Consider the following 13379-nt stretch of genomic DNA (forward strand, 5'->3'; position numbering starts at 1 on the left):
CAGCAACGAAGGTCAGCAGTGGAAAGAGGCAGTCCTGATCTGCCAAGAGCATCTGAAAAGCAGCATTGAACAACTCAGAGAGGACCATTTTGATCACCTCACCTGCCATGCAGCTGCAGTTAACGTAAATTCTGACAAGCTTCAGTTTTCACTTAGCTGGAATTTGCCTTCTGCACACAGGCACTGCAGATTAAATCCTTCACATGGAACATCACTACCCGGGTCTTCCACAGCTCTCCCCAAAGCACACACCAATTCTCCTGTAACTAGGAAAGGCCTTTTCAAGTGACCAGGTGAAGACTTCTAGGGGCCCTAGGGCACGGAACAACGGATGTCTGTGCCCACGTCTGCACACATGCCCACACTGATGTACTTCTGCTGAGGGCTGATCTCATCCAGGGCATGGTCTAAGCTGCCATGGGGTCCAGCTATGCTACATAGCAGGACAACATAGGCTGCAGCCAAGGATATCAGCTGGACAGAGAGGAGCCTCAGCAGTTCCCAAGTCTGCCCAAAACCACAGCTAGGCTGAGGCACCTTAGCAGCCCTTGGAACCATAAATTCCATCTTGGCTTGACTCCTCCTTCCAGTCTGCACTGCTCACAGAAAGTAGTAGGTTACTGCTGTAAGGTAATGGAGGATGATTTGGGTTCATTTCCTTATTTCTCTACTGCTTCATTAGGCACACCCAGTGCTGCCTTTCCTGGGGATGGGGCAGACCCCATGTCTGTGCCTTCAGGCACACGTGGAGGAGCACGCCGGAGGGTCAGAGCACCCCCAGGTGCAGAGGAGCTGTGGGAGTGTGCCGGGGGCACCAGCCCGAATGTCGGCACCTGTCGGCCCAGCAGTCGCGACACCGGTGCTGCTCGCTGCTCCACGCGTGCCGGCGGCGCAGGGCCCAGGACACGTGTGTTGTGTGCCCGCGTGTGGAGTCTCCCGTGCCGGGGGTTACCGGCGGTACAGCACGGAAAGAGCTGGCACTGGGGGCTGCTGGCGGTGCAGCACGGGGAGAGCGGACGCTCGGGGCTGCAGCCCGCGGCGGGGCGTTGGGGGTTACCGGAGAACGATACCGGGAGGGGCGCTGGTGGTTCCGGGGCTCCGCTAACAGGGTGGGGGCGGTACCGGCGGTGTCGGGGTACGGCTCGGGGGCTGGGGGCGGTGCCGGCCGCTCCGGGGCACGGCTGAGAGGCGGCGCCGGAGCCGCCGCGGTGCCGGAGCCGCTGCGGTGCCGCTGGGGGCGGGCCGGGCCCGGCGGCCGTTCCGCCCCCCCGCGCTGCGGCCGGGGCTCGGCCCCGCTCCGTCCCGCGGTGCAGGGAGCCGGGCCGGTGCCAGGGCCGCGCCCGGCCGGGCCGCAGCCCCCGCCGCCATGGCCCGAGTCTCGGCGATGATCAGCCCGGTCCTGGTGCTCTTCGGCTGCGACCTGTGTTTCGTGCGAGCCAGTAAGTGCGGCCGGGCCGGGAGGGCGGCGGGGCTGCGCGTCCCGCGGGCGGGACACCCTGCCGGGCGGGGATACCACCCTGCCGGGCGCCCGTCCCTGCTGGGGTTTGCCGTCCTCGCCAGACACCCCCGCCGGCCTCACTGCATTCCCGGCGTGGCCTTTGCCGCGGTCCCCGAGGACTCCTCGGGCACCTCTGGGGCGCCGCGGCCTCCGAGTCCCCTGTGCCTTCGTCCCCTCCCCGGGGCACGGCTGCTGCCGCGCTCGCTGCCCTTCCCGGGGCTCACAGGACTCCCGCCGCGGTGGGCACGGGCGCTCTGCCCCGAGGGAGCTCCTGCCCCGGCACGGACACCCAGGGCTGCGGCGGGCTGGGGCCGGCCGGGTGACGGGGATCCTGTCCCTTCCTGCCGGTGTGTGCTGGAACATCGAGCTCAGCGCACCCGAGGTACCGCTGTCCTTGTGTCCTCTGACTCGCCGGGCTGGCCCTCTGTCAGCAGCCGCTTCTTGCTGTCTGTTTGCCCCTCGACAGGTCATTGAGATATCAAATCGAATTGCGAGTACCGGACGTGTTCTGCCACATTCTGCCGTGTTGCAAAACACGTACTGACGGATTCAGGAAGAGATGCAGTCAGAGGTGTTAAAAAGGGGCCACTTATTTTTAGATGTGCAGTCTGGTGCTTACTCCCTGCTGCAGCAGTAAGTTGGGCAAACATCTGGGTGCCCTTGAGCAGCAGCCCCAAGGGCATGGGCCGGGGGGCAGGGGTGGCCCACTCTCTGGATCACAGCAGGATGGCGAGGGCGCCGGTGGAGACATGCCCCGTCCCTCATCCCTCTGCAACATCACATGTGCCAGCATCCCTCGTGAAGGGTATCTGCTCAGCCCCTTTGCTGACCCATGGAGCTGGGATGCACGGCATATCTGGTCCCATGTCCAGCTGCCCACCAGCTATCCCTCCCACTGGCCACCACCCATCCCTCCTACTGCTCATCAGTCATCCCTCCCACTGCCCTCTGGCCGTCCCTTCAACTGCCCACTGGCCATCCCTCCCAGTGTCCAGCCACAGGCTGCAGTGCTGCTAGCTCCTGTACACAGCCCAGCTCTCCCCACCCCTCAATCAGGCCCAAACAGAGCAGGCTGCTGTACAGACAGCACAAAACCTGTGCCAGGCCTTAAGTTAGTGACTGTGCTTTCTGTGGGGGACCCCTTTTGTAATATGGCTTTAATAAAAAGTGAAGCTGGATCATTTATAAGTGATGTAGAATTATTAGCAGATAATGCATTGAGCTAAACAGTGGCACACTTTTCTCAGAGAGCCCAGCAGCATCTTGATTTTATAGCCAGAATGCGTTTGCTTCAGAGAGCATGCTTTTTGGAGACCTTGCATTTACAGACCTTTATGGCAATAGCTTTGGCACAAAGCTGCTCTGATCTCAGCTGCAGAGCAAGCTGAACAGTATTAGATGCAATATGGGGATTATACACAAGGCTTTGTCCTTTGGAGGTCTTGTAACAACTTGAGGTCTCATCTTGAATTTCACAGAATCCTGGAATGGTGTGATTTGGAAGGGACCTTAAAGCCCATCTCATTCCACCCCCTTGGTATGGGCAATGACACCTTCCACTACACCAAGGTGCTCCAAGCCCCATCCAACCTGGCCTTGAGCACTTTCAGGGATCCAGGGGCTGCCACGGCTTCTCTGGACAACCCGTGCTAGGACCTCTCCACCCTCACAGGGAACAATTTCTTTCCAATATCCCATCTAACCCTGGCCTCTGTCAGTGAAAAGCCATCTCCTTCTTGTCCTGTCACTTTGTCCGAAGTCCCTCTCTAGTTCTCTTGGAGCCCTTTTAGGCACTGCAAAAAGGCTCCAATGTCTTACCAGAGCATTCTCTACAGGGTGAAAAAACCTCAGTTCTCCCAGCCTCTCTCCAGAGCAGAGGTGATTTGGATTAGACATTGCTCTGTGTATCTAGGGTGAATTTCCCACGTTTTGACTTCTGAGGCTTCTTGTCTTGTCTCTTCCTGACGAGTGTGCAAATCCCGTATGCTCAGAAGTGTATTTTCTGCAGTTCATTCAGCATCAAACTGATCGAGGCACACTGGTTGTAATGCAGAACTATAGCCTGGACACCAGGTCTCCTGTCACACAGGCCCAGGGCTGCTGGCCTGGAGTGTGCACCAAGTGTGCTCAGGGTGTGTGGGGTGTGGTGCACTGAGAAGCCGTGTACGTTGGGGCTCTGCTGTGCCCCCATGTCCTCTCACCCTTCTGCTGCTGGTGAGTGACAGTCCCTGCACAGGGCCTGTGCAAGCTCTGGTTAAATACAGCTGGAGCACTTGTCAGACGTGTGTGGACTCAGCAGCATAGCTTGTGAATTGGTGCAGTGCCTTTGTTCTCAAATCATCAAGTGACTCAGTCCCAGGGCAGTGTCTCAGCAGCCCCAGCCTGAAAACCTCAGCTGGGACAGTCTGGCTGCCTCACAGAAGCCTAGAAAATTCTTGAGCAGAGCTGGACAGCTGTTACAAACTCCATCCACAAACTCCTGTGTCACAGAGATGTCTGACCCCATCTTTAATGTCCTCATGTACACTTAGAGGTTGGTAGTCAAACTGCCCCCATCACACATATTCAGGACTTTAAAAATTCTGTTAGATGAAAAATTCGCCCTAATTCCACCCCACCCCCCCCACACCCCCCCCTGCCTAATTAATTACTGTGGATGTATCCTGTGAAGCACCATGTCCTGTTCTTGTCCTGAGGCCAGCTGGCAGGGTCTGGTCATATCCGTGGTATTAAACTCACGAGTTCCAAAGAGGGAGGCACATCACTGCTACTTGTGAATGGTTTTCTGGCTTGTCCTAGCTTCCAAGCCATGCCCAAGAGTGGCTGGTGCCACATACTGGCTGGTGCAGACCAAATCAGATCTTGGACCAATCTCCACCACTGGATTCTTGGGCTGTTTTGACCCCATTATGTCTGCTAGCACAAACCTAGCTAGCAACCTAACTAGTGGTAACCTAGGACAACTGTTGTTATGCTTGAAGAGAAGCAGAAACGTGCAGCCTCCCATAGAGCCAGCTTTGGAAATGCCTGTGTCTGGGACAGCCCAGGCAGGGGGCAGTTGTTTGCTGGCTGACAGGGTGCTGCCTGAGCTCGGCTGTGGGCTGAGCAGCTGACCTGACCCCAGCCATGGCTGGGGCCAAAAACCAGACAATGATGGAAAATGGCCCAGTGGGAAAGAACCTGGAGGTGCTGGTTGACAGCAGTTAAACATGATCTGGCCAAGAAAGCCAAGAGCATCCTGGCTTGTGTCAGCAATAGTGTGGCAGCAGGAGCAGGGCAGTGATTTTCCTCCTCTACTGGACACTGCTGAGGCACCCCAAATCCTGGCCACTCACAGCAAGAAAGACCTTGAGGGGCTGGAGCGTGTCCAGGGAAGGGAACAGAGCTGGGGAAGGGACTGAAGCACAAGTCTCGTGGGTGGCTGAGGAAGCTGGGGGAATTTAAACTGGATAAAAGGAAGCTCAAGGGGGGACCTTCTCACTCTCTGCAACTCCTTGACAGGATGGTAGAACCGGGGGGGTTCAGGCTGTACTTCCAGAGGACAGCGACAGGACACGGGGCAATGGCCTCAAGCTGTGCCAGGGCAGGTTCAGGCTGGATATTGGGAACAATTCCTTCACTGAAAGAGTGGTTAAGCATTTTACAAGCTTCCCAGGACAGTGATGGATTCATCACCCCTGGAAGTGTTCAAGAAATGACTGGACGTGACACTTTGCAATATGGTTTGGTGGGCATGGGGTTATCCAGTCAAAGGTTGGAGTTGATGATCTTGGAGGTCTTTTCCAACCACAATGATTCTATAATTTAATCTACAGGAAGCTCAGGTCCTGTGCCAACAGAGTACATACAGCCAGGCAATGGACAACGCTGGGTCTGTGGCTTTGTTCAGCCTGTTCTGCTGTTGCCTTGTAGGCAAGCAGATTGTGCATGCAGACACGGCTTAGAGATTCCCTCCGTCTCATAGGTTAGTGATGAAACGGATCCCCACAGGCAAAACTCTACACAGACACACTTTTTGTGGAATAAAGAATGTTTGAGTGTATCTTTGAATCCTTTCCAGTTTTCCAGACTCCTTTTCTGAAGGAGAAAATCAGAACCCTGTGGTGTCCTTGTCTCTGGCAACCCTCTCTTCTGGTGGTGTGTCTAACTTCTGGAGACACACTCTGTCCCAGGTTCTCTCTTAGAACATGTTTTCTGGGCTCTCCTCTCTCTTTTAATTGCCCCGGCAGACCACAACCTTGAATTTCTCAGAGTGGGAACCAAGCCTTCCTCTGGTTTGATCCAAAGCTGGGTATATTCAGATGTGAATAAATGCACTTAAACAACTGGCCTGTAAAAATCACCTTTTTTGCAATCACTCTATCTGGGGTTGTTGCCGGTGTCACAGTTGTCCTTTGTCTTGTTCTCAGGTGTCCCCTGGAACTCTTTTTCTATATAAATCACAGCACTGACCCTGTAGCCCTAGCTGTTGTGCAGGCAGCTTGTAGAAGGGCACTGACTTATATGTGGGGAGTGGGAACACAGAAACAGCAGCTTCACTGTCTTTCATGTGCTCCTGTGTCTAACTTCCAGACAAAACTTGGCTTTGTGAGTAGGACTGTGTGGGATCCTGTTGTGCTCTCAGTGCTGTGAAGTCTCAAAGTGGCAATGGTGCAGACCACGGGTCAGTCAGGTCGGCTTGCCATAGAACAGCAATGGCTAAGCATTGCTGCCAGCTTTGCAGCTAATGGCACTGCACTGCTGGTGATGCCTAAGATTATTCAGGTTTTGTATTTTTCATGTATTTGTGGCTGTGTAGATTGTTAATGCATGGTAGTAGCTTCTAGTACTTTTCCTATCTTTCTTCCCCACATTTAAGAACGATAAGCTAACCTTATAAATACATTCCTGAAAATATTGTTTAGTCTTTTTCCAAGAAGAGAGAAGCTACAAGGATGTTGTGTTTTTCAACCAGAATCTGGACCAGGCATAACAAAAGTGGGGCAAGAGAAACTTCTGAACTGCTTCCAGTGGGGCAGGACCCCAGGAATTACTACCTAACCAACTAACCTTTTAATTGGACAGTATATGATAAGTATACTAATTGACTAACCTTATAAAAATTGTAGCATTACTATACCACATGCGATTTTCACCACATTGTGTGCCTGAAAGCCTTCAAGTAAAGGTTTGCTTATATATTCACTCCTAATGTTGTTGGGAAGATCTATTTTCCAGGCATTACTGGGACAGCCAGCTCTGTCTTTGGCATTGGCCTTCTCCCATGCCCTGGAGCAAGGAGTAATTCCAGGCAGAGGAGATGCCCAGATTGAGTGTAGAGTGTGTTTATTCCAAGGTGCCCCATTTTTCTGTCACAATGAATATATCATCACTGTGTCTGGGCTGCTTCCTACGCGGTTCTGGGTGGTGTGCCAGGCATTTGTGACATGCCCATCCACGGGGCAGCCCCAGAGCTCTGCATCTGCACACTCCTCATGCACAGAGTGAGCAGCTGCCTGGCAGCCCAGGAAGCACCGTGCTGTGCATGTGCTGCTGCTGGCAGGGCTCAGGCTTCCCCATCTGCTGTGCCATTCGTCTCCTGGGGGTGGGTTTACCAAGGAAGGTGCTCTCTGTAGCCCTAGCCAACGTGCTGCCATTGGCAGGTGTTGGAGAGGCCCCATGGTGATGTGCAGGGCTGAGCGCCTGTTCTGAGACATCTTCTTTTGCCTTTTTCCTGTGCCTCGCCACGGTCCATGCCTGGCTCACCCAGACAGGCCACCGTCCCCTGTCAACGTGACTGTGACGCAGCTGAAGGCAAACTCTGCCACAGTCTCCTGGGACGTACCAGAAGGAGATGTGGTCATCGGCTATGCCATCCTACAGCAGGTATCCAGGATCTGTCCCCAGGGGACTGGGGACACTGATTACCAGCATGCTTCTATGTCAGTCCTTCTGCCACACTCTGGGGCTCCTCTGGCATCTGCCCGAGGACATCTCTGCTGCTGAGCAGTCCTTGCCAGGGTGTCCCCTGTGACCCATCCATCCTGGTGGGAGGCAGAAGACTGTGGGCTGCATTGGGTATAGTCCCTCCAATGGTTTTCCTGGGATTTCTCTAGGTAAGGATGGTGCTTCGGCCATGACATAACCTTCTTTGCTTGCCTTGCTCCACCTGTGCAGCCCTGGGTGATGGTGGCTTCTCCAGGGAGATGCCTGGCTCTCAGGCTGTGCAGGCATGCTGAATAGGCAGTGCTGGCCAGTCTGGCCCTGGGGTGGATGGTTGCCTGGGAAGGGAGGAGTGAGGGCATAGCCCTGCAGCCGGGGCCTGTGCCTGGTGCAGCTGACAGCAGCCTCCCGGGGGTGACAGCTCTTCCCTCTGGCAGAGGCAGGACGGGCAGATGCAGCGCTTCATCCGGGAGGTGAACACCACCAACCGTGCCTGTGTGCTGTGGGACTTGGCAGAGGATGCTGACTACATCATCCAGGTGCAGAGCATTGGCCTGTATGGGGAGAGCCAGGCTAGCAAGCGTGTCCACTTTCGCACCCTGAAGGAGACCGACCGCCTGCCTTCCAACAGCTCCAACCAAGGTGAGGCACCTCCTTCCAGCATGACCAGGTGCTGCTGTTGGAGCCACACCTGGAGGCCTGTACAGCAGATAGGCAGGGATTCCGCAACCAGTGAGGAAGGTGCTGCACTGAGCAGCAGGCTGCTGGGGACATGCAGGGTTGTACAGGCTGCTGTTGTGTCCACTATGTGTCCATGATAATGTCCCCAGGCCGTGGTTTGCAGCCCTCCTATCTCAGATCTTGGCACCTATTCAGCTAGGCAGACTGGCCAGGATAGCTGCTGGGGCCTGCCCAGCTGCTGCCTGTAGGAAGCCAGTACTGAACAGAGACTCAGATCTCCCAGTCTGCAGGCTACCCAAGGACAAATGACAGAGCGCCATGGTCTCCTTTGCTACTGAAGTCTGTGTTGCCTTGGGGTTGCCTCCATGCTGGTCCATGAGAGAGAATCAGGAATCCAAGAGAGATGATGCCCCATAGAGGGCACGGCAGTCTGTCTCCAGCTAACTAACCCTGAGAGGGGTCCTGAGTATGGCAGGGCAAGCAGATAGCTGCCTTTCCTCGGAACTTCTGTGTTAAACTGACCTGACCTGACCTGCCCTGCCCTGGTTGCTGTGCAGAGAGAGACCTTAGTGATTACTGGCATGCATTGTGCAGTCCCTACATGAACCTAAACAAGCCCTTGGAATCCCTGACTACCTTTGTAGCAAGGATGGTTTATCTGACACAGGAAGGCCACCAGATGCATGTCTTCTCCCCAGACAGGATGTCATCCCACACCCTTCCTTGTTCGGGGGAGGTGGGCTTCTCTGCTTTGGGGTTTCTCAAATCCCACTACGGTGGGAGGGTATCTGCTGCCAGCCCTGCTTGTGGTCTCTTCTCTGCAGGTGACATCACCATGGAAGGGCTGGACAAAGACCGGCAGCTGCAGACAGGCGAGATTATTATCATTGTGGCTGTGCTGCTCATGTGGGCAGGTGAGTGCCACAAGCAGTGTTGTGGCGGGCTGAGGCAAAGTTACAATCCATGGTTCACAAAGAGGATGTGGCTCAAAAGAGTGCAGAGGTACACTGCTGAGGGTCTGGCACCCTTCCTCATCAGCCCCTTGTCTCTGTAGGTGCTGAAGCCAGTGGGGTAAAAGGAGCAACCACAGCCACTGCTCAGCAGTAGTGGCCTGGAGTATGTTGAAGAGCAGGAGACAGAATGGGACCTGGAATTACGGGGTGGGAGCATCCCAGCTGACAGTGATGATTGAGTTGCTTGGGCTTTAGATGTCGTGACTGATAACACTACTGCACTAGCTGGTACAGGCTGTGCCTCAGTCTACTAAAGCTGCAAAGTGGATGGTTTGCTCCTGTATAGCACAGTGAAAGCCAGTGCAGGCAGCAGGCTGCCCTGGGAGCATGGGAGCCTAGGAGGTAAGTCAGCTCCTGACTGGTCACATACAGCTGCTGTGAATGGGAAGTCATTGATCCCCTGCTCCCTTCCCAGTCAATGTGGATTTTGTGGTGGCATCTTGCAGAAATTTCTCATTGCCCTGGCCTTGACACTTTCCTAGGGCAGTGGGAAAAAAAATACAAGATGACTGCTGGTAGTTTACACCTGGCACAGGTTGATGTGTCAGGATGCCAGCTGGGAGGAGTCAGGCCCGGTCTGTGTGTGCCTGTGTGTTATCACACACACACTGGGGGTTGAGTGAGTCTGGCATGGTCACCCCTGGGGGCATTGCTCCAGACTCCTGTGCCTAAGGTTGCCAGGTGTGGGACATGCTGCATGGGGTGGATGCTGTGAAAGCATTACAGAGGGACTGACCCCACAGCCAGTTTGCACAGACAAAGGCTGGCTTTTGTGAGGGTCACAAGCACCGGCTCAGTAACTTTAGTCCCTTGCTGGAGGCACTCCAAAACCCACACAGCTGCCCACTTACCTCACTGTCCCTGTTTGAGTGCCTCAGCATCTGCCTTTGGTGAGTGCTGAGCACCTCATGGGCGGCCCAATGGCCTTAGCCACATCCATGCCCATCTGCCCAAGGAGACTGGCCTGGCAACACATGCAGAGGTACCTGGGGTGGTGCAGACTGATGCAGGTGGGGATGTGGGTTTGCAGCACTCCAAGGAGTCCTAGGCACAACTGCCCTGCAGCTGGGATGCTGTGGGAAGGGCAGACAGGCAGCCACTGTGAGGGAGTCCTTCATGCAGTGTGTCTTTGGGCAGCGGTGATCGCCCTGTTCTGCAGACAGTACGATATCATCAAGGATAATGACTCCAACAACAACAAGGAGAAGACAAAGCCCTCCTCAGAGCACAGCACGCCAGAGCGACCGAGTGGAGGGCTGCTGCGGAGCAAGGTGAGTGGGGAGGGCTGGCTGCAGGGGTGGCACGTGGCGTCTGCGGGGCTCGCAGCCTGCACAGAGTCTGGCTCTCTCCAGAAATGGAAACACCCCGGCTTGTGCTCTCACCCCAAAGACTGAGGAGTTTTAGGGTTCAGTGAGCCCTGGTCTCTGGGGCAGTGTGTGTACTCCATGGGTGATTGCAGGAGAAACATTGGAAGAGATGACAAGGTGTAACAGCTGGGATAGCTCTTGCACTGCAGGGTGTACCTGACCTCTGTAACAGAGCCTTCATCACACCCCTCCAAGGCTGCACCTCTCCTGCACAGATGGACACATGGACATGCTAGGCAGCTGTTCTCATGGTTCCTGCACTGGTCTGTCACTGCTCCCTTTCTGCCTTCACTGCAGCTGGCTCTGAGTCATCACCACATAAGTCATTCCAGAGCCCCTTCCTCACCCTGATGGAAGTGCTGTGCCAGGCTGTGGATGGGGAGGGAGCAGTACCTTTGTCTGGCTGTTCCCTCAGCACCTGACATTTCTCCCTTTGTTACCTGCCAAAGACAGTGATTTATAGCCCCTATGCTCTAATGGGACCATATGTTAGGATTTTGCTTGTGTTTCATCTGCTGCCTCTGTCAAGGGTGGGAACTCCCCTCACTGTGTTCGCTGACTGCCCCACTGATTCCACGTCTTGGTTTCCAGCAGATGTCAGGAGCAGAAACTTCCTGTTTGGACTTCAAGTCCCCAGTTCCCCTCCTCCAGATTTTTCAGCTTGCTGATTACCCCTTGCCAGGAGGTCTCTCCTCTTGGATCCCTACTCCAAACTGACCCTGCTCTGCTGAGGTCTGCTGGTCTTGATGCCTGCTGCAGGCTGAGGGGCTCTGACATCAGGTCTGATCCCAGGGGTGCAGCAAAGCAGGCTCTTAAAGCAGATTTTTCTCTCATAGAAGAAATCTCCCTCAGTCAACATCATTGAGGTGTAAGTGCAACACCAGCTCTGCCGTCTGGGATCTTGGGTGTCCTGCCAGAGCCACAGCAGGCCTTGGAAGAAGAGGCAGCACCAGGCGTGCCGCCTGGAACTCAGCATGCGACGATCCACGTACCAGAACTCCCACTTTCCTGAGGGCACCTGCCTGAGGACGTGCACGGAGCCAGCTCCCGAGCCCTGCATGCAGAGCGTGGCCCTGCCCATCCCTCACCCGGCCCTCCTCCCCTCCCAGGGGAAGCATGACCTTGAGGATGGGTGGGGGGCCACACCAGCGGCTGGGGTGGGAGGGTGCCAAGGGGAGCCGATGGGCCGAGGCACTGGCCTGAGGGGAGGCCATGTCGCTGTGCACCGCCTTGGCCAAGGCCCGGGGTGCACCTGAGGCACTGGATGCCTGCCTGGCATCAGGGGCAGACCTTGCTCTCAGCTGCCCGTTTGGCCTTGGGGGTGTTTGCAGAGAGCGGGAGCTGCTCCCCTCCGCGCCCCGGGGCTGCAGGAGCAGGGCGGTGCAGGCGCTGCCCCAGCACTGCCAGGAGAGCTGTGGCCTGTAGGACGGTTTGTCTGTGGGGCTGGGCCCAGCCAGCACCGGGGATGAGTGGATTGCTGCTGGGCTCCACTGTACCGTGTCATGGCTGTGCAGGGCCTTCAAATTCTCTGTCTACTGCAGAGGACGAAGACACAGGGGACGATGAAGGGCTAGTGCTGTCACAGTGCCTGGCCAGCCCACAGAGCCTGCAGCGGGGCAGGGAGCGCTGGTGGACAAGCCTTGCCGGGCTGGGGGAGCGGCAGTGCCAGGGCACAGCTGTGGCTGTGCTGTGTCCCCAGAAGGGCTCAGTGCTGGCACATTCGGGCTGTTTGAGGGGAGCTGCCAGGAACTTCCTGAGCAACATGGTGCCTGTGCTGCCTGGAGGAGACAATGTGGTGAGGCTTGCAAGGTCTCAGTTGGAGGGAATGGGGTGAAACAAGGAGGCTCCCTGCTGCCCTGGCTGCTGCTCTCCCTCCATGCTCTGCTCTGCAGCCTGCCACAGACAGACTCTGCAGCCCTGGACTCAAGCATCACAGGATCCAGTGTCTTCCAGGAATAAATCTCCCAGTAAAAGCACTTTCAGGACTTTTCCTTCCAGGTGCTGCTCAGCTCCTGCTGCAGGACTAGGCGGGGAAGGGACAGGATAAGCAACTCCTGTGGCAGGGTCTTTTCAATAAAAGCATCCTGGCTCAAAGGCAGCATCAGAGCTTCAGGTCTCTGTGTGTGTCCATGCATGCATGCATGCACAAGTTCTTGAATGCACGTGTCCTGGCCCGTAGGAGATCTGTTCCTGCATGCGTGCAAGAGCTGGAGGTCCTCCATAGTCACCTTGCACCCCTCTGGTCCTCAAGGGAGAGCTGCTGCTGCTGCCGGTTGGGCCCTGTGGTGCTGCTGGAGCAGCTGCAGGCTGTCCTACTGAGGGTGATGTGGCTGCTGCTCTGCAGAGAGCAGACACATCCCAGCAACGGAGCCGAGAAGGGGGACGGGGTCTGACCCTGACAGGCTGCTGGCCAAGAGGGGCCAGGGCTGCTCCCTGCTCGGGTGAGGAGAGGGGTATCTGAGGAGCAACAGCACCATGGCAATGGGATGCAGCTGCTGCTGGGCTGCGACCTGGGCTGCAGGGAGCATGGCCACAGCCCCAGAGACACAAACACCTTGTTTTGCCTGCTAGCTCTTTTTAAGGAAGTACATTAGAAAAACCAGGGCTCTCAGGGAAATGCAGTTTTAAGAATGTTCTAGTGCCCTGGAAAATGTTTAGAAGTTCTGTCTTGGAAAGTCATAGCAGACATGCCTGCTATCATGAGATTTTTAGCCAGGCTAGAGGCACACACAAAGAATCAAAAAGGATCAGACTGTGTAGCAGAGGTGAGGAACTAGGGCAGGCACAAAAAAAAAAAAAAAAAAAAAAGTCAAAATGCAGAGGTTTTGACCAAATTAAAAAAGGAACACAAGTCTGACATTAAATGTAAAATCAGGGTATGTTGTTGAGGAAAAAGCT

At 55.6% G+C, this 13379-nt stretch overlaps 1 protein-coding gene across 2 annotated transcripts; it reads left to right on the top strand.

Moving 5' to 3' along the window:
• Positions 1–1199: 1199 nt before the first annotated feature.
• FNDC4 (fibronectin type III domain containing 4) lies at positions 1200–12587 on the top strand. Of its 2 annotated transcripts, none has more exons than XM_038133427.1 (6): positions 1200–1439; positions 7248–7363; positions 7858–8062; positions 8926–9015; positions 10252–10385; positions 11318–12587. In XM_038133427.1, the coding sequence occupies exons 1-6, from the start codon at positions 1367–1369 to the stop codon at positions 11351–11353; spliced, it is 654 nt and encodes a 217-aa protein (XP_037989355.1). In that variant the 5' UTR covers positions 1200–1366; the 3' UTR covers positions 11354–12587. The 2 variants fall into 2 exon arrangements, with proteins under 2 accessions (XP_037989355.1, XP_037989354.1); XM_038133426.1 differs by having other exon boundaries at positions 1225–1439; positions 11321–12587.
• The last annotated feature ends 792 nt before the right edge of the window (positions 12588–13379 follow it).

This window comes from Motacilla alba, chromosome 3 (assembly GCF_015832195.1).
Source record: "Motacilla alba alba isolate MOTALB_02 chromosome 3, Motacilla_alba_V1.0_pri, whole genome shotgun sequence".
Taxonomy (NCBI): Eukaryota; Metazoa; Chordata; class Aves; order Passeriformes; family Motacillidae; genus Motacilla; species Motacilla alba.

What these genes read in the sequence shown, in the direction of transcription:
- FNDC4 (XM_038133427.1), top strand. Translation starts at nt 1,367, where the DNA reads ATGGCCCGAGTCTCGGCGATGATCAGCCCGGTCCTGGTGCTCTTCGGC. An exon ending in TGTGCTGCTCATGTGGGCAG is followed by an intron (nt 9,016 to 10,251) that starts GTGAGTGCCACA and finishes GTCTTTGGGCAG; the next exon opens with CGGTGATCGCCCTGTTCTGC. An exon ending in GAGGGCTGCTGCGGAGCAAG is followed by an intron (nt 10,386 to 11,317) that starts GTGAGTGGGGAG and finishes TTTCTCTCATAG; the next exon opens with AAGAAATCTCCCTCAGTCAA.